The sequence below is a fragment of the Toxotes jaculatrix genome, chromosome 4, assembly GCF_017976425.1.
Source record: "Toxotes jaculatrix isolate fToxJac2 chromosome 4, fToxJac2.pri, whole genome shotgun sequence".
NCBI lineage: Eukaryota > Metazoa > Chordata > Actinopteri > Toxotidae > Toxotes > Toxotes jaculatrix.
The window spans coordinates 8,803,491-8,824,558 of NC_054397.1; the positions used below are offsets into that span (position 1 = coordinate 8,803,491).

Here is a 21,068-nt window from a genome sequence, read left to right on the forward strand (position 1 = left end):
GAGTGAGATGTGAAAAACTAATAGAGTGGGAGGAAGGGCTTCTTGTTTGGGGGCAAGCTTTGACAACCTCAAGAATGTGCCTGTGCAGGTATGAACACTGCTGTTTTTTTTCTTACGTCATCTGTGAGAGAGAATCACAGATCTTAGGGAACTGTTTTGAGAAGAAGATGGATATTAACTTGTCTGCCTCTCTCCTGTGTTTATCATGCACAGCTCTATAGATTTCTCTGTAGTTACAGTAACTGCAGGAGAAGGAATCCTAAAAAAAAAAGGAGTTTCCCCCCAGAGGAAACCATTGTCTCTCAGCAGTCAGCTTTAGTGAGAGTTCACTTTTCAGGCTGAAAAAGTCCAGCTCCCCAAGCAGGCTTATGAAGTCTCTGAGTCAAATGCAAAAATAACCTCTTGGATCCTATGGTTTTAGCGCAGCAAGTATGTCACTTTAAATGTTTTTGAGAAGAAGAAGATATTGCATCACAGATCCACAGAACTGTTTTCAGTTTACTAAACATATTCAGCTTCCTCCTTCAGTTCAGTTCAGCATTTGAGTGATGTATGATTTTTGTTGAATTGTCAGCGGTAGCACACGTGAATTGTGACATTATCTGATTGAAAAGCAAATTTCACAGTCCCAGAAAATATCCTGCTCTGCCATACTGCAGATATACAATGGTAAAAATAGCACAGTAGAGAGACTGGTAAATTCATTCAATGGAAAATCTCCAGCCCCTCAAAATACAGAGACTTGATATTCAGTGCAACACTATCAAAGATGGCGTAATAGGCTGGGATAATGATTGAGTTTGTTTGTCATTGTAGCCCATATTTCAGCACAGCAAGCCATATTCCTCAAACAGCTGGCTAATTAAACTACCAAATGCATTTAGTATTGACACAACTGCACCACTGTAGCTTAACATCACTCAGATATTATAATAGTAATTTATCATAATCACATAACAATACACATAACACTTGATCATAGTACAAAGCAATACATCCCTTGTTGTTTTTCTTTATAGTCAACTTCATAATTTAGTTTAGATATGGATTTTTCCTCCATGTGTTCTCATGGTAATTTTCACTTGTCTGACTCCAAAGAGAGATAAGAATTATCACTGAATTATGTGAGCACAGAAGTTAAGTCATGGAAAGCTATGCCAATTACAAGCCCACTTCCATGATTTTACACTCACTAATCTTACTAGAGTTGAAAAAGATTAAAGTTTTGCTTTCTTTTTTTTTTTTTTTATCAAAACCAGACCCAGAAGGCATTCGCCTCTCCTGTCTCAGTTTCATGTTTTCACAACGAGACAGAGATTTTGTTTTACAGTAGGTGCATTTGGTGCCTTTGATACATTTCAAAAGTTATTCATAAAGCAGACAAAAATAGTACAAACGATTAATAAGGCATGTAATGGCAAAATAAAAAAACACTAGAAGAACAGATCAAAGTATTTTGTATCTAAATACAAATCAGTATTATTACACCGCCTCACGTTGCTTGGAGCTCATACACTGCCTAAGGACCAGCATGGGTAATATAACAAGAAATACAGAGCCTGCTATGCTTTCCCTACACAGGTCAGACTAGGACAATGTAAAAATCCCTTAACAACAGATTATATCCAGCAGACCACTGCATCAAATCTCAAAAGCAGAACCTGTCATATTGGCCCGAATAAAAGACAGCAGTTATTATAAGGTGACCCCCTTTTCCACTACCTGATTTGACTCTTTTTGAGGATATGAAAAACTTTCAGACTAGTCCAGTTAGTCCAACCTTTTCTCTTGTAAAATTGAAACACCAGAAGCTTCCATTAAAACAGGGGTGAACTATGAAAGACATGCCATGAACATACCTGAAGAAACGCTTGTTAGCCTAGCTACAGTAAGGCTACGAACAGTCGATAATGCTACCCTCTTATATAATGCCACCTTCACATTTTAAAATATAATTTCCAGAAAAATATAGTATTTAAGCCAATATAGCAATATCATTTGTCTTTGGGAAAATGAGGGACACCATTGCTGTTGCTTGGTCGTCCCTCTCATGTAACCTGTTGGTAAAGCAATGAAGAAATAGATGGAGAAGGGCAGAAGGGTGAGCTCAGCTCTGGCTGCATCTTTGTCTGTCTGCATTTTTTTTTTTTTCATTTTAACAGATCAAAAGCAGGGGAATGAGGTCAAGGTAGAGAACCATGAAAAGAATAAGTCAGGGAGAATGTGAGGACAATGTCGAGGGTAGACAGCTAAGAATGAGAACATCAGCTCACCCGAGGAAACACAACCGCCTGCTTTTGTCTGTGCTTGTCTCGGTTTGGGGGTGACTGGTTGTCTCAGATCCCTTGCCTCCATCTATGGGAAAACTTTGGCTGCCAGGGGCATTTTCTGTGATCCTTACATGGACTAACACACTGCCTACAGAGTCATGTAAGGCCCATGAATAATGTGAGTGTGCATGTACAGCTGTGATAGTGTTCAGCCAGCTGTGAGTGCTGGTTAAAAAAATGCTAAAAAGTAGGAATTAAGGAGGACTTAAGCTTTTCCTTTTACAGCCAGGAGCCTCACACATTTTCACTGCGGTAGGTGGCTTGTGCTCCCCATTCTGAATGTAAGACCAATCCCTGCCAGTCTCAGTGTGCTTTTCAGGAACTCACAGTTTGAATGCTCTAAAATATGTCAAACATTTTGAACTTCAAAGTAGGGCATTAAAAAAATGCCCATTTTCACTGTGCTTGATTCATATTTTGAACGAGCTTTGATCTTGGATTCTCCATGCACGTCGTTATTCCACTTGCATTTCTGTTGCTGTAAGATTCAAACTAACTCCTACTGTACGCTGAAATTTAGAGTGGGAGTGCGCACACAAAAAGGGCCACAAAACACATCAGTAATCACTGACAAGAAATGAGCAGTATCCAACCAAAAATGTAACAAATACGTTTGGCAACAGCACAGACGCACATAAATACTGTTGGACAGTTAGAGTAAGCAGTTTGTTAGCAATCTAGGAAGCATCTTGGGTAATCTTTCGGCAGGTATGATTTTATACACAGTCTCTGGCTGTGCGATCTGCAATCCTCATTGTAATGAAGGCAGAAAGAGCACTTCAGAATCCAATGTTTCCACCTACACTCCCTAATCCCACACCCCACTTCCCATATTAAGAGAGGTTGACTACTCATCACCATGACCTCCAGAGCTCAGTGCATTTGTACCGAATTGTTCGTGTGTGCTCTTACAAATGTTAGGTGTCTGGGTGGGTGTGTACATGTGTGCTTAAGTGTGTGTGTGCGCGTCTCATTGTGTTTGCTTGTGTACCTGCTCGGGGTGATAAGGGCCAGTGCAGAGCGTGTCCTTTGTTCTGCCAGAATTACTCATCCCCCTGTGTCAGCATGGGTAAATTAAACCCTGCTTAATCCAAGGTTCAAGCCCAGATAGTTAAAACCTAAGCTTGGTGTCACTGGTGTTGATGTGCGGGTTTGTCCATCATTGTCATGGTGTCTCAAATGGATTGATGGGTTTTTTTGTTTCTTTCTTTTTTTTCCCCTCTGAGAAAGAGCTTCATGTGTTGATAAATATGTGAGTTAGTTAAAATGTTAAGAGAGTATGAGTGTTTCAGCAAGCCTCTTATATGGTCCTTAAGTATGTCGGTGTGTGTTCTGAAGTGTTTATCTGTGTTGTATGCAAACACATACCCTTACACATATACCTTGCACCATGTGCTTGGAATTCATGTTAATTCAAGTAGCCATAACAAGTGTTTCTTTTCCTGTTGGCCATCTGAGTCATAGGCTGCAGCCGAGGTGTGACACACATTTCTGTCTCTGTCTCCCCCCTCTCCCTCTTTCTTCCCTCTGTATTCTTTCTATGTCTCTCTCCCCTTTTCTTGGTTTTCGACCCATTAATTGTCTGTCTTCCTTCCTTTCTGTCTCTTCCTCTTCTGTGTTGTTCTGCCCTCCTCCTTCTTCCCCTTCTCTGGCTCAACTGCTTGTATTTGTCGACTCCCTCCCTCCCGTCTTGTGGCTCCCTCCTCCTCTCTCTCTCTCTCCCCCCCTCTCTCTCTCTCTCTCTCATTCTCTCGCTGGTCTCACTTACTGTCAAGCCAGCCACAGCAGCAACAGCGGTAGCGCCAGTAGCTCACTCTAGCCAGTTCTCAGTAACGGCGTAGGCTGCAGTGTGTGTGTACATGTGTGTTATATGTGTTTGTGTATCTACAATGTATATATCGGGCACTGTTCCTGCAGCACTCTAAAGAGCGAATATACATGGAGTTACTCTAACTGAGGACTGGAGGAAGCTATGTAGGAAGACCGTCCTGGAGCTCATTAGGAGGAAGAAGGAAGACAACATCTCTTTTCTCTCTCTGTCTACTTTATTTCAGTCTGTCTCTCTTTCTGTCGGCCTCTCCTTGTTTCTATAGCTCTTTTCTTTACTGGCTTGCTGCTGCTAGGACTGTGTGCAACATAACTGTAAGTGGACTTCCTTGTGTGTGTTGTTATGAACTGTGCGCTTGTTTTATGTGTGATCTCGCTGTTTGTCAATTTGAACTTACTGTGGCCATAATTTGTGTGTGCCTGAGTGCACACATTTGCATGTTAGTATAAATGGCATGTCATGACATCTCTAATGACTTAATTAGGCCAATTTGTAAAGCCCCATTTGTAGTGGAGGAGCAGCGTATTCATGTAGACACTACTGACCTTCCTGGTATAAATCCGCTCATATTCATAAATGTTTGCCAGATGCATATTATTCAACGAGTGCCAAAACTGTCACTGCTGCCATTTATATAAAATGTCATTTGTTGGCGTAGCATCTGAATGAATGTCCTCTCCTCCAGGTATTCTCTGCATTCTGTGTGTGTGTGTGTGTGTGTGTGTGTGTGTGTGAGTGAGAAACAGATAGGGAGAGAGGGAATGATTGAGAGTGAGTTAGTGCGTGTCCATGTGTGTGTGTGTCACTCTGTCACCCAGGGCATGGAGAAAATCAATAGATCTACAGCTTGAGTTGGACCGTTTACCTCTGCCAAGTGATGGGCAGACACTGTGGCCTTCAAAGGTCCACAGACAAGTTGTCTGCAGATGTACAGTATGCCAGCACTGCCTGCTCCTGCACAAGTGACTTTCATTTTTGGTCCATGATTGATTTGTTGTGCGTGTGTGTGTGTGTGTGTGTGTGTGTGTGTGTGTGTGTTTGGATTAGATATGTGTATTTGTCTCTGAGCTCATGTAAAAATGTCTCGCCAGCAAGAAACTGTCACCTTTTTTTTTTTTTTTTTGGAAAACTAGTGAAGGAGATCATAGATCAAAAGTTTCTCTTGTAGCCCGCAACGGGCATGGCCAATAGAACTATTCGAAGGAACGAGCAAGAGCGGGCGGAAAGATGGATAGAAGAAAGAGAGAGCCCAAGCATGTGAGAAGGGAACAGAGCGAGACCATCATAATCAATCCTCCATGATCCTGGAAGAGCATCATTTATCTTCTTTTCTCACTCCACTCCTCCTCTTGCCCCCATCTTTCTCTCATTTTCTGTGGTATAGCTACTTTGATCTTGCGCAAGAAGACGGTCTCCAGAGCTTCATTACTTTTAAAGCCTTCATCGTGAGGGGCCATAAAAAGATGCTAAGGAATGGATTTTTAAGACCATTTACCAGACGTTCTGTACCGGCTTGCGAGTAATGGCTACATAGGGATATAATGTTCCTCCACGGTGTGTAATGGCCTTCTGTGCCTTATGCTCTGGGTTATCGGGGCAAACTGGGATTGGCCATGATACGTCAGTGCTGAGGAAAATGACGTCGTGCATATTAAGTGGAGCCTACTGGGAATCCTGGCTCTGCTTAATTCATAAGGACATGGCACTGTGCTGCATGAACTTGTAACTGAATATGATTCTTGGGGTTGTGTGTCTTTCTTAGTGAATTTGAGCTGCTTTTTAAACCTTTCACTGTGCTTCAATAATATATATTATGCATTTTTTTCATGGTGCTGTTGACTGACCTTGTGTTTCGGCCTCTTCCTCCTCCTTTTTCTGTGGGTGCACACATGCTTGTGTGTAAGTGTTTGCCCACTTGTGAGCGGGCTGGGACAAGGGAATGTGTTTGGGGCAATGTTTTGCCGTGAGCTTTTTGGGCTTCGTATGGGGTAGCAGAAAAATGCTCGGGCAGAAAATGATTGAGAGAAAAGGTCAGTAGACAGGATGCCCTTTTTTTATCTACAGGAGACTGCAGAGAGACCAAAAGAAGCAGTGCTGTGGTAGGAAAAAGGAGGAAGCAAGATTAGAGGTAAATGTGTAGCTAGACAGCCAAACAATTAAAGAAAGAAGAAAGGTGAAGAAGAAGAACATTCGTACAGCAAACTTGAAACAGCAATGCAAAATATTTTCAGCCAGAGACAAAATCTAATCTCATGAAGCTAAAAAATCAGAGGGTCATGTCTGTGATGACTTTATAATGGGGAAAGCCACTGTCGTGAGACCTGGGTTTCAGGGTGCTTGCTCTCATCAGTCATGCCCACTTAACCACAGTTGACCCCAGCTCTATGACACTGTTACTGTGACTTTTTTCTCCTGATAGCTCAACTCAGGGTTTGTGATGGTACCAGTCCTGATTTTCCCATCTAGAATCTGTATACCTCAATGTGTGGAACTCATTAGAATCATTTTTATGTGAAATAACATGAGGCCAGGGACTGCTGTAACACTAAAAATGAGTTGGTGGTCCTCTGTGGGTGAATAAATGTAACTTGCATGAATTAATTGAAGAAACAGTCAGCTGATTAACCAATAATGAAAAATACAGGGCCCTAGCCCTATGGCTGATTCCCAGTCTGTTTGATAAGGTACTTGGGGCAACACTGATTTGGTGTATTGGTACAGTCTATTTTCACAGGCTACACAGTTGTGTATCATTTCAGTATCTCACCGAAGATTGTTTGAAGGCTGCAGATGGTTTAATTAAGATCTGTCTTTCCCAGTATGATGAAATATGTGGAGTCCCCTTTGTACCTGTTGTTAATTACCTACATTTTGTTTTAGTTTTGTTCTGAGTGTCCTTGGCACGGTCTTAGCCCTCCCCTCCTCCAGCACAAGCTAGCATGTTAATAATGTTACTTGCAGGTGCAGGACTTGTCTGTACTTGTGTGTGTGTGCCTGTGCGGGAATGTGAGTGAGTGTGTGTGTGTTTTTTTCTTTGTCTTTTTTTTTTTTTTTTCTTTGAATGTGGATCATCTCTCTTCGTTACTAATGGGCTCGTCCCCTACTTCTCTCTCCATGACCCAGTTCTGGTGTGCTGACACCCCCTGTTCACATCATGCCTGCAGCAAACACATGTTGTCAGAGCAGTGAGAAAAGGGAGAAAGAGGGTGAAAAGGAGACAGACAGGGGGAGTAGATTGTATGTTGTCCCTGTGCCTCGTGTCAACAAGATCTCACATTTTTGCTTTTTCAGATCACGGGGCTTAAAGTGATTTCTGACACATTGTGTCTCACACTTACCTATTTTCAACACCTCTAGGATATGACCAAGAGAAGAAAAGAGTTGTTCAGTGGTGTTTTTCTGTTGTTTTATTTTTTGACTGTTTACTTGCGGCTGAAATACTCGTGTTAACCAGCTTTTATGTTCTCTCTCTGACTCTACAGAGCAGCTTCCTCGGTAGTGCCACATTTTCAGTGGGTGATCTGCTGAGAGCTAAAGATGAACGACTGACCTTGAGTCTCAGGTAAGTGTGCTGTTTCTGTCATACTCTATCCATTGCTTTCTCTGTTCCTCCAGGCTAAATAAAATTCCGACTTTAGAGTCCAAAGATTACGTTTCTTCACACAAGAACTGACAGATCAACTTAAACATCAAACTGAGATGAGTTGTGAAAAGAAACCGAGCCACAGATGTTGCAGCAGCAGTTTCAGGACTGTTGCAGTAGCGGGCAGGGTTGTTTGTATCAGGGGTGTTGTGTTAGCGTGTGGGAATATAGCGCTCTGATCTGCTTTTTGTGTTGTTGTTTTTTGTGGTAGATGGGGGTGGGAATAAGTGTCTTTTTTGAAAAGTGGTTAAATGAAAGGAATGAAAAGGAACACCCGTGTCTTGTTTCGAAGACATTTCAGTATACTTTGGAATACACATGGAGCCAAAATAGGACCAACTTGGATTAATAATGGATTTAGAAAGGGGGGGCTAACATTTTTAAAGGTTTTTGCTGGAAGCATGCTGTATAAAGGTCAAAAGCATGGATGTGCCTCCTGCTTTTATTCATTCAAGTTAAAGTAAGATAATTGCTTGACAAAATCAGTCAACCAACAGAGAAAAAGGGAAAGGTTGATTGCTAAGAAGTACAATGCAGGTCTATAAATGGCCACCAAGCTTTGACATGCATGAAATGGTGTTTTGATCATAGGTTCAGTAATTTAACACACAGCAACAAAGGTGAGCTAAAAATGTCCTGAGTGTGTCTGTTAATACTTTCAGTGTGTTGCACTTCTTTAATTGACTGCCTTTTCTGTGTGTATTTCTCTGTAAGTTAAGCTGTAAGGTGCGGGAAACAGACTTGAAACTGTCAACTGCTTTTCTGCTGGTGTGAAGTTGCGCTTGCAGCCATTTGTGCTGCTGTTTGCTGCCGCTAATAACCGTTACCACTGCAAACGTTCACTGACCGCTGCATTTTAAACTGATTCATAAAGTATTTCTCAATAAAGTGTTACTCAACACCACTAAACATTTTTACATGTATTTCATCATCTAGTATAAAAAGATGAAATGGTGGCATTTATACAGCTCTTTTATCCGAAGCATTTCACGATCTGCCTCTCATTCACCCTTGTATGTAGTGATGTATGCGAATATGTATTGTCTCTATTGACTGTTACCCCAGAGTATGTTTCTTTGCTGTGCCCGCTATGAGATGGCTCCTGTTAGGACACAGATACCTTACCCTTAACAAAGACGTTATGAAGGCTAAGAGACCGTTTTGTTCCAGGCACAGTTATCACACGTGGCGCTCTTGACTGAAGAGCCTTGTTGCACAGGCTACACGGAGAGGGGTGAAAGTTTACCACGGGGACCAGGGACTAGATTCCATTTGCTGGATCATATGCCATTGTGTAAATGTGCATGCAAGAAAGTGTTGCATGTGAGCATTTGCTTGTGTCTGTGTGTGAGTGTGTGAAACATGAATTTGATTTTGCTTTGGTTTATAGATCCAGGCCTCTTCCCCGTGTCTGTGGCTAAAGCTTTTGAAATTGCCTTTGTCAGTCAGAATAATATAAAATATGCACAATACCTTATAGCTTATCGTGCGTGATTCAGTGGTCGGGATGTTTTCCCTCCACCTGTAAACTGTTAAGATGAAATTGTCTCTATCTCCGCTGTTTGTATTGTCAGACTGAATTTCCTTTTTCCTTTGCACTCATAGTTGTGTCTGAAAATATGCCCCTTTGGCAGTCCTCTCTCTTTTTTGCCTTCGCTTTTGCTTTCTTTTGTTATGCTTTTCATTTCCTGTAGGTGATCCCAGGTCACTGGGTATAATTATATCTTGCACGATTGACTATATGAGCTGCAGCAAGAATAGAGATTACAGCCCCCCCTTCTGTGTGTTTGCACATTTGTGTATGTACTTGCACACTTTTGTGCAGGTGTTGTTCTGGCTGTTGAATAGCGCAAGTGCCATTTTTCTCCCTGGTAGTCACACTGTACTGTTGTGTTTCAGGTTCATTTTGTTGTGTGGCAGTGTATTTGTTATTCCCGAAGATAACATGAGGCACTCCCATGATACTGAGTGTGCTGCCACAATCTTACCTCTTCAAGCCTATGAAATTATTCAGATAAAACCAGGAGAAAAAAAAAATCTACAGTTTAGCTGGTCATCACCAATGACTGGCAGAAGACGTTACTTCGTTTTGAGGTAGTAAAAACCTGAAATGCTGGAAATCCCTGCTTTAGAGATGATTAAAAATCATTATTTATTTTATTGAATTGAGTGTTGAAGATGTTTTAAGTAAAGTGGCTGCACCGACAAAAGCACATTACATTACTTTGTAATACAATGGTATGATGCTATTTTACAACAAAAGATTATCCAAGTGTAGGATGATAATATAGTAATGTAGTTTAAAAGGTCACAGGGAGCCACCTGCATTGTGCTTAATAATGACAGATAACATATTTAAAATCTTTATATAAACTCACACACACACACACACAGTTAGTATGGCCTGAGGAGCTGTTGCTGGTGTGGTGTTGGAGCTCGAATGTGTTACACTGACAGTCAGCGATGCATGCGTAACACATACAGACACACAGAGGAGACTGTCTTGATTCGATTTGCTGTTTGCTTGTTGGTTCATCCAGTGAGAAAACATTTCAAAGATGAGCAGCTTTTCATGAGCATGTATGATTCATTCTGGGCTGTTTGACCTGTGGACGAGCCTATGATTCACAGTTCAGATTAGTTCTGCTGGCCAAGCAGCTCAGATGCTGCAGGACTGACACGGACAGGAGTGCAACTCATTCTGCCCTCTAAGGAACAGATGCTTCATTTTAATACAATGTTCTAATCCCCACTCAGTCAGTTAATTTAAGTTGACTTCGCTCAGCAGAGGGAAAGCGGGACTGCTTTATCTCCATGAGGGAAGGATTGGTTCCCTTCAGTGAATCTTAAAACCAATATGACTTTGACCAACTTCTCTTCATAAGCTTTAGATTTACATTGGTGCTGAGCATATGTAGAAAGGAAATTGGTATTTGACCAGCGCCTGTGTGTGTGTGTGTGTGACTTTTGCTTTCACTTTGGCCCCTCAGTAAAGTTCACTCTGCTACAGGGCTGTCCACCTCAAAGCTCATTCCTTATTTCCATGAATTCACTCCGCATCTCAGCTCCTCTCTCAGGTCTCACACCCACTTTCATGTGTGGCTGGTTAGGATGTTTGTCACGGATTGTTTTTGTTTCCTGTAAGGCACGACGGGTTTGATTTGGGTCACTTTTTTTTTTTTTTTGAAGGTTCCTGACAGTGTCGTGTTGAATGAGTGGGAGTGGTGGGTACATGGACTCAGACCTTGTGAGGATCTGTTTCTTTTGTGGGCACCAGAAGCCATTGAAGTGATGATGAGAAAATTTTTCCTTCCTGCAGCTCTCACACAACCAAAAAGAGGTGCTCCAGACACTCACCAGCATACAAACAGATACAGTGCAGACACACATGCCTATATAAAGCACAGACACAAAGTTACAACAGCAAAAAAGGCTAGTTGGAGAATTGAGTTGTTTCTTTGAAGTCTGGACCTTTCTTAATCAAAGAGCAGATATCTGATTTAAAGGGAATTATTGATGAAATGTTTGGTCAGCTCACAAATTCAACCAAAGTTTGTCCGACGGTAATTTTATGATCTACCTGCAAAAAAAAATCCCAAAACTATATGTTGGATGTCTTATTTAGAGTCTGTTTGAATCTCTTATTAAAGATGGAAACAAAGTCAGTCTAAATTGGAAGCTGGAAGCTGAATAGAAGGAATTTATCACTGTTTGTATGGAAGTATCTCTTCTGATTGAGATGAACAGAGGATAAGTGCTCAATACTGAAGTCATCGAAAAGGAAATTATTTGGCAGCAAGGTCACTGTGTCACCTGAGGGCAGGTTTGAGATAGCGGCCATGATGGTAAAGATATGTACATCTGTATGCAGGTGAGTGTGCATGCCTGCGTGGCTACATGTGTATGCATTTGATGAGTTAGATATAGATATAGTTGTGTCAGAGAAGCATGTCCTGTGTTTACTTGCCTGAGGTTATACTACTGTGAACTCAGATACAACCTCCACAGACACCACAGCCAGCGTACTTCTTGTAACTTTGTTGTAACACAAGAGCAGCCTCATGTCCAGAGTTTTTAAGGTATGTGTTTGTTTCTGTTCTGCAATATATCTTTTCTTGGCCACTTAGGCGCTGTAGAACAAACTTTAACACAGTATTGACATATTATCAAGATACACAGTTATTCACTTGCCTGGTTCCACATCCAAAAGATATGGAGCAACATTAGCATTCATTTGGAGTTTTGTGTCTGTCTGCCTGTTGACTGGAAGTCCAATATTTACACCACCACTTACTCCTGAGCAAAATATCTGGCTTGAGCTGCTAAATTTTCCAGCATGTTCACCAGCCAGTCTCTAACCTTGTCTGTCTGCTGTTTGGAGATGGGGGCGGGTTGTGTACAGCTGGTTTATCACAGCTGGTTGAGCTGAAAGATGCTAAAGCACACCACAGAGCTGAGAAGAACTGATATTATCTGTGGAGCTGGCAATATGAGCGAGGCTTTTGCACGTTACATAATAATTTTACCCGTTATTAGTGTAGTTTTAACCTTAGTCATGTATTGTTCGATAATTAAACCTATAGTCTTTATCTGCAGTTATTGTTAATCCTCCTGCTTTGCCCTGTTACCTGCTCAGAGCTTGTTGTAAAACTCTCTCTGGTTGTGTGTTATATGGACTTGGACTCCTTGCCTGATTCTCTTGTAGCCATCAGTCACACAAAATGAAGGAGCCACTGTACCTTTAGAAATGCTTCCATATCTCAGCTGAGTAATGTATCATATATTCACACTAAGTCGGAAGATTTTTATTTATGATGCAGTAACTAATCACTATTGCAACTTGGTTCTTAATTGTCTGCTGGATGCGCACATAGAGTAGGTACATACAGTACATGACTTGTATTATTTACTGTAGGCTCATGCTGACTAATGGTCTTAGGGTTTGTATTTAACTATTACAGCCACTTATAGCAATGTAACAAGTGATTTAAATGGTGAGCTGTTTACCTTTGGTTTATTCATGAAATGTCATTTGTTCTGGATTTTGTTGCATTTTATTTCAAACTCAAGTGAGAAATCCATTTGCATACATTTGCAAGTTTTTATCCTTCCTCTCTGCAAGCTCTGTTGACATTTTTTGTGCTGAATGACTTGCAAAGGGTTGTTCCTGTTTCTCCCTCCAGTGCAGAGTTTGGCTTGCTTTGCAGACATGCACATTCTAAATCTAGCATAGTTTAAATGGGGACCTGAGAAGGAGCAGCATAGCCCAAGTGCTAAAGGAGCTGCAAAGATGTCAGTGCTACAGCGGTCTCTCAATAATGCATGTTATGTATACACATGGGAGGAAAGATTATAATCTCCAAAAAGGGAAGTGAGCCTCCTTCACCGCGCCACATCATCGATAGTGTTGTATAAGTGGTACAAGCGTGATGGCAAAATGTGTGGACACCATATAAAGAAGAGTGCACAGGTGCCAATAAAGGTTATATAGTGTAAGTATGTGTTTGGCAAATTAGTGGCTCACTCCCCGGTTTTCATATTGCTGTTTCAGCCCTGCTTTGTCCTCTGCACTCATTCTGTTGCCCTCTCAGTCTCTCAAACTGTAGTTTCCTTTTGCGCCTCTTGTTATCTCTAAAACTTTATACACTCAGTAGGAGAGGCACTCTATGACCCAGTTCTACAGCACAGTTTGAGATTTGATTTTGATAGGAATTTGTATGCTTGTGTTTGTGGGTGTGTGTGTGTGTGTGTGTGTGCATGTGTCTGTGTGCACGTGTGTGTCTGAGAGATTTTCTATGGCAAGGCAACATTATCACAGACCAGTGGCTGTGCTGCATGGTTTCATGGCTTATTCATCCAGTCCCATTGGATCGAGCTTCTTTTTACTGTCCCACCAGTAAAAGTTCAGCCTGCTATCATGATAATACCATTTTACCACCCCAGAGCTCGCACTATCGCCCTTTCCCAATTCTCACAGTCATCCACAGACAGCCAACTGTCCCTTACACTGCACCCCGTGGGACTGATTTTATCTGAGCCTGACCTAAAAGCCTAAACATCAACTATCTGATCCAGTTATACTGCAGAAAAACTGTTTGTGTGTGTGTGTGTGTGTCACTGTGATTGTGGGCATAGTTGTGTGTGTGCTTGTATCTTTCATGCTGTGGGGACATTAATCTTATCACACAGTCACATTACAGGAAGTTGCTGAGGGTTGATTCTGGTTAGGTAGGGTAGATTGAGGTTATGGTAAGGCTAATATATCTTCATATATCTTCAGGCTCTTCATCTCGCAGGGGAATTCAAAATTAGGGATCTCTTTGTCGTAAATGGCATGTCACAAAAATGCCAGACAGTATTTTAATGTAAACATTTGATTGTTCATGTCTGCGCCAAATGTAAAGCAGCATCGCTAATTACACTTCTCAGAGGAGTGATTCTTCTTCGCTCCCTTGTGACAGACACACACGCTCTCACATATGTCACCATTTTTCACTGCGAAGTCATTAGCTGCTGAATTTGAACCGCAGGACTATTTAGTCTGGAAAAAAATGAAAATGAAATGAGGATAATTATTAAACATATGAATGTCTTCATTTACGGTGCCTTCTTGTTTTATCAGTGTAGCAGTGAATACAGTAACATATGTACCAAAGCACTCAGGGGAGTCTAAAGGACACTTAAAGCTACCGCGTTTGAGCGTATGGCTGGTGGGAAATGTTTTATCTGTAGCTTGCACATGGAGGGGAATGTTGGAAACAGGTTTGTGTGTGTATGAGAGAGAGAAATAATTAAATAAATTGCATTTAATGCATGTGGAATGAGTTTACACTCACATTACCTTGCTTGCATGAAAGTGTACACAAGGTTAACTATGCACGCACACACATTACATATGTGCACACATAGAGTTGCTTTACACTCTGCACAGGATATATGATAATCCTAACACACACACAACCACACACACCGCATATGTATGTAAAAGCTGGAAAAAAGGCACTCAGATGGGCTGAAATAAATGCACATATGGCCTGGAAATTAATGGCACATGGCCTCCTCATTTTCCTCCTTCAATACTGAAAATGCTTCTTTTTCGCACAGTTCCTCTGCATAATCTGTAAGATCCCCCAGGCATTAGGGCTCATGGGCAGAATATGAAAATAACTAATTCGGCCAATACTGCACCTTGGCTTGAAAATGCAACTCGGAGAGAAAAATGGGGGGGAAAAGGACATATTCCATTGACAAGCGGCCTTAATTACCTGCCATGAGTAATTACTATTCCAATAAACTGAGAAGGAACATCAGGGATAACTCCCAGCATAGGTATAGAGCTGTTAACTTAACATCCACATTAAACAAGGTAATAGAGCTCTGGTAAGATCTGTTAGTGCAGGTCGGTCATTGATCAGGTTCTTTCCATAGCTCATGTGTTTGCAACAAAAGATGTATAGGTCGAAGAGATGAGAAAATGAGTCTGGTCTTAGGAGCCAAAGATGGAGAAGAGAGATTTAATAAATCTGGCCCGACATGGTGCTGAGGCATGCTAGGGGCACAGCTCATGCCAAGTCCTTGTCTAAGTGATGAGAGGATGATAATGAGGACAAAATGGAGAGAGGAAAAGGGAGGGAGGGTAGAAGGTGTGTAAAATCATGTCTCAAAGGTTTGTGTTTCATTTATTTATATATTTATATGCCATCCTCTATTTTTGCTCTGAGATTAAATTGTGGTTTTCCATCGTTCAAGCACCCTGCTGGGAAGATTGGGGCAGGGAGCAATGCAATCTTTCCTCTTGCTCCAGCTCCAATATGTGCACCAGAGAAGGTGAGGGTCATGCATAATATCCTGTCTGACTTGCTGTTTAATATCATCCACAATCATGCAATGCAGTGTCCAGTTATAGGCATATAATGCCTTTAAATATTCAGATGTTTGCGTTTCGTGCACTGTGCATTGTAATAATTTAAAATAGTTTTCTTTATTTTGTAATTAACTTCTTTGTTTTATGGAAGCTATTGATCATACTGTAGCTTTAGTAGTAACTTTTACAACCCAGCTTTGTGGCCACTTTAGCTATTTTAAGCGTCAGATTTTTCACCGCATTTTTCACTTGACAAGCTTTCACTTGTTCTGGCTTATTACACTTTGGGTCAGATTGAAGGTGGGCAGGGAATTAAGTGATGTGACCAGACTCCATGTATTCATAAGGATGATAATGGTCAGCCTAAACAACAGGTGCAACAAAGTTTACATGAGAGCGAGGGAGATGTCAGATAAGCACAGATTGTAAACCCCTACACAGCCACGAGAAGAGGTTTAATCATCCAAGACAATTAAAATCACCAGTGGGAGTGTACCATAAGTGTCTGCGTTTTATGGTTTCTGGATAATGTTATTTGCACCAGTTTATAAATAGGTGTTTTTTTAATATTCATATTTGCCTTGTTTTTATTGAACTTTTGAAATTTTTAAATGTCTTAAAAACTTACAGTTCATCCACACAGGTGTTAGACCACTTCTCACAACTGTGTCGGCATGTACAAACAGAGCTTGACTGACATCTCCAGGATCTTACAAATTCTGTATTTTAGCAGTGCACAGTGTTGTAGTGCATTCATTCTTTATCAGGAATGAAATAGGTTGTGAAACTTGTTTGTGTCGCCACCAAGAAAAGCTGCATGTGCTGTATTTGTTTTTGTGTCTGATTCCACTAACCTTGGGAAATCTCAAGAGTCACCCGCTCATTGCTGTTTAGAGCATATCAGCAAACAAGAATAACTTGAATCTATTCTACTTGTGTTTGTCCAATCATGCATGCTGCATATCCACGGTGACATGTATCTTACATTTGCATAACAAGAAGCTCATGTTGACTCATAATGTTGACACTGTTTGGAGTAAACTGTGTACACTGCAGGGATACGCTGCTCGGGCGCTTTTCTATTATTTTGTTCACCCGCATTTACATAAATGGTCACTCAGGTCTGGTCATTCAGTGTGTGTGAGCAAAAGGAGTTGGGATGTGTGCATAAATTTGTTGTTTCAGATATTGGTTTGTGTGGACATACGCACCCACACATACAGAAACACAACACACACATACACCACAGGGGCTTGTGAATGTGTGGCCAAATCCTCTATTAAATAGCTTTCATGTTTTTGTAATGAGGGCTGAAGGACTGAGACAACCTTCAGTCCTTCAGTTTGGACTTAAAGGGAGTCTCAGTCCAGACTTCATTTAGGGTCAAGGTCAGATATTTTTCTTGTTGCCATAGCCCAGTAATAGTAATCTGCACCCTGGAATTGTGTCTTAGTTAAATACCTAAGCTATATAGTTTTTATTTGAAGGAGAGGGTGAGTGGGAGAGAGATGATGATAAAATAGAGAAATAGAGAAAATAGTTCTTGCCTTAAGTTTTGGCTTCTTTGCACTTATCTTTTTCTGTCCAGGAATAGAAGACGCACAGAGGATCTTTTGCTATTACAGCTTACATACGCTACTTTGTTTGCATAAAGGTCACAATAGTATGCTGCTCCATGTTTGTCTGACGTTTTTCAGGGACACACACACAACTTTGCAGAACCTGATCCCCTTGTCTTTTTAACACTGTGAGAAGGAGCCTATGCAGAATGCTAACTACCTGCCTTGTCTATACCAATGACCTGCATCAACACAGCTCTTAAATCCCTCTCATTCATCAGGAAGGAGAAGAGAGCTCTAGGCTGCTTGCCATGACCCGATTTCAAAGGCTAGTTTTGATAGCAGAGTTACTTCTGACCTTTCTTATTGTTTTTTGAAAGTGACTTTGAGTCCCTTGGGGAATATTAACCTGAGACTCACCTGGTTGTTATGATCTCAATCTACACACTTTTATATGAACTGTTTATTATGAAATGGTGGCATTTTCTTTCTTTGCAAATGTATTTACTGCCTGTTAAGCTTTTTACAAACAGGATCTAGCTGTGAGCTTTTCAGCATGCACACAAACATTTTTACATGTAATTTAATTCACTTAGATCCCTCCACACACACGCACAGTCTGATAAGCAGTTGATCATTCATTTTGAAGTAGCAGACATCAACCCGTCCTTGGCACATCCGCTGAAGACTTTCATATTGTTACTTTTGACGGCTACAATAGAGCTTTATCTTAATATTAAACAAACCATACACACAGACTCTACCGTCTTTGGATTACAGTCAGTCTGATAATACGAAACAACTGAAAAAACATAATGGACAATACACTTTGACTTTTTTCGTCTTTGCACATGTGACGTTGATATTGTCAACGCCTATAGGCTCAGCAGTCTCAGTAGCTGCTGGCTTATAAGTTAAATGGCTGATTACAAGTTAAATGGCACCTTCACTAATGTTTAATGTTAGGAAACAGCCAAAGGTAATTGTTGCACTTTAACACTGGTCAAAATTTAAATTGCATCCTAAAGGTAGAGGGGAGGCAATGAAGAAAACACAAAATCTGCTGTGTTAGCGATGATCTTTATATTAGTGCTAACATATGGCAGTTGCAAAGATGCAGCATTGCTGAAGATTGAAGAGGCAAATGCCAGGACAAGGCTTCACTTTGCTTCCTATTCATTAGCATTCTCAACTCCTCTGCTGTCTCTGTTTCTTTACCTTCATCTCTGGAAAGTCCCTATGGATTATGGGTCCTGCTGAGTGTGTTAACCTGCTTTTCTGCAGACATTCACTCACCCATTCCCATCTGTCTCAGTGTGTGTGTATGTGTGTGTGACAGAGAAGGAAGGTGTGGGCGTGCAGGTGTATTCGTGTTGCATTACCACCTAAAACTCCCTGCAGATACATGGCCTTCCTACCACGTCCCCATTCAGTTCCTTTGCCAGAGCACAGAACACCTATCATTTACTGCGTGCCTATGTCAACAAGCCAGTGCAATCACCAGTAGCAACAGTAGCTCTCACACTTCATCTGCTTTCCTTTAGCTACCACACACACACACACTGTCTGTCCTCTATCTTCCTCTCTTAACACACACATACATGCACATGTATGTGTGTGTAAGTGTCATTTGCATGCAGTATCCCCTTCAATCCCCCGATCAAAGCTATGTAGGCACACAGATAAAGGTTTGTTAGTTCTTCCTCCCCTGACGTTGTTGTTAATGAAACCTACTATTCCTTGTGGCTTAGCCCTATTAGGTGTCCCAGGACCTCGACATAGATCACCCTGACACAATCCCGTTGCAGCTTTCCCAGTAACAGTTTAGTAATGATGTAGCAAGGAACAATCACATGCCACATAGAGCAAGGAATTGCTCTCCTGCTCTTACTCTTTCCCTGTCTCTGTTCTTTCTCTTTCTTCGATCTCATTTTGTGTGTGTGCCATTTGTATGTATATGTGTCTAGATCTAGTGCTTTCTTTTGTAGATGTCCTGAGCTTTGATGCCTTTAAATGTGCCATCAAGGTCACAAGTGGAAGGCATATTGATCAAATGACTTACATAATCTATTTATCAGCCTACAAGGTGCTGTCTTGCAAGTGCTCTGTGGCTCCTTGTCTTAACAGGCCGTTGCCTAATCAGTTTGGGGTGGAGAGGAACAACTTAAAGAGGAAGAAGATAAAATTTTAGGGTTTAGAGCTGACAGAATACAGTCCAAAAATTGTCTTAGGAATATTCAGTGTCAATTAAACAACAAGACAATCGAGAAGCACTCTACACTATTCATCAGTATTTAGCAGCAGGTAAACAGCAAAAAATGGGCAGTGTAGCCTTGGTGAGTGAGTGAGCAAATGATTGAATGAGTGAGGAGTGTGTTCTTGGATGTTTAAGTCTAAAAGTCTTCAGTAGACTTTTAGACTTTAAAAAGAATGCCACACATTTTACATATCAAAGTCTGTTTACAGGTCTCGGGGAGTAACTACTGCATATGTGAAAAAAAAATGTACACAGTCTTTTGTGGAAGTGAGCAGCGCAAAATCTGACAAACTGGTTCTATTTGGTCGTTAAATACCATTGTCATATCTTCACACTAAATATAAAGCCTGTTAGCTTATATTGAAGACCTGAAGTCCTCATGCAGTGACTCCAGGAAGTCGCTATTTCTGACCAAGAGCTAGTCTTGTACTTAACCCTATGTAAAACCACAACCTGTTGTTTTACACTTTGGGTCAACGTACAAGGGTGAATGAGAGGCTGTATAAATGCCACCATTTCTTCTTTTTATACTAGATGATGAAATACATGTTAAAATGTTTAGTGGTGTTGAGTAACACTTTATTGAGAAATACTTCATGAATCAGTTTAAAATGCAGCGGTCAGTGAGCGTTTGCAGTGGTAACGGTTATTAGCGGCAGCAAACAGCAGCACAAATGACTGCAAGCGCAACTTCACACCAGCAGAAAAGCAGTTGACAGTTTCAAGTCTGTTTCCCGCACCTTACAGCTTAACTTACAGAGAAATACACACAGAAAAGGCAGTCAATTAAAGAAGTGCAACACACTGAAAGTGTTAACAGACACACTCAGGACATTTTTAGCTCACCTTTGTTGCTGTGTGTTAAATTACTGAACCTATGATCAAAATACCATTTCATGCATGTCAAAGCTTGGTGGCCATTTATAGACCTGCACTGTACTTCTTAGCAATCAAACTTTCTCTTTTACTCTGTTGGTTGACTGATTTTGTCAAGCAATTATCTTACTTTAACTTGAATGAATAAAAGCAGGGGGCACATCCATGCTCTTGACCTTTATACAGCATGCTTCCAGCAAAAACCTTTAAAAATGTTTCCTTTTTTCCCCCTTTCTTAATCCATTATTAATCCAAGTTGGTCCTATTTTATTGCCTTTATACAGAGAGAAGACAGTTTCCAGTGTACTGAGTGTCTTCTGTACTATTCCTTTAAGCATTAACATTTCATTTCTTCATCAAGCCAATGTTCACTACCTTTAGCTGAGAAAAAAAAAAAAATTCATCTCCCATCCTTCAGTCAGTGCATGCTTGTCAGAGTTATTGGCAGTCTAGATACTGTTGGTTGGCGTCTTTTTCAAGTGCAATTTACAGGACAAAAACCATCTGTTTGACACAGATGAGAGGAGACTCTGTTTTGTCAGCTTTCTTACAGTTTGTTGAAAAATAATTATGAAGCCTTGGTGGCTCTCTGTGGGGGCATCTACTCTCTCTCCCTGTTTCCAAGTCATTACACATGAAAAGACTATGTGATTTTCTCCTCAGTTTTTTTTTTTCAGATCCTGATGCATGTGTGGGAATGATATTTAGGGG

General features: G+C 41.0%; 1 protein-coding gene across 5 annotated transcripts in view; it reads left to right on the forward strand.

The window, feature by feature from the left end:
- The window catches only part of inpp4b (inositol polyphosphate-4-phosphatase type II B), a 103,065-nt gene that overhangs the window by 18,101 nt on the left and 63,896 nt on the right, over positions 1-21,068 (forward strand). For 4 of the 5 annotated variants that reach the window (XR_005894007.1, XR_005894006.1, XM_041037259.1 and 1 more), the window contains one exon: positions 7,641-7,720. Coding sequence is in view for 1 of the 5 variants with exons in the window: in XM_041037259.1 (XP_040893193.1) it covers positions 7,641-7,720 (80 nt within the window). In the remaining 4 variants the exon portion in view is untranslated. Of the gene's footprint in view, positions 1-4,116; positions 4,473-7,640; positions 7,721-21,068 lie in introns of those variants that run through there. The other variant, XM_041037260.1, reaches the window with a different exon arrangement.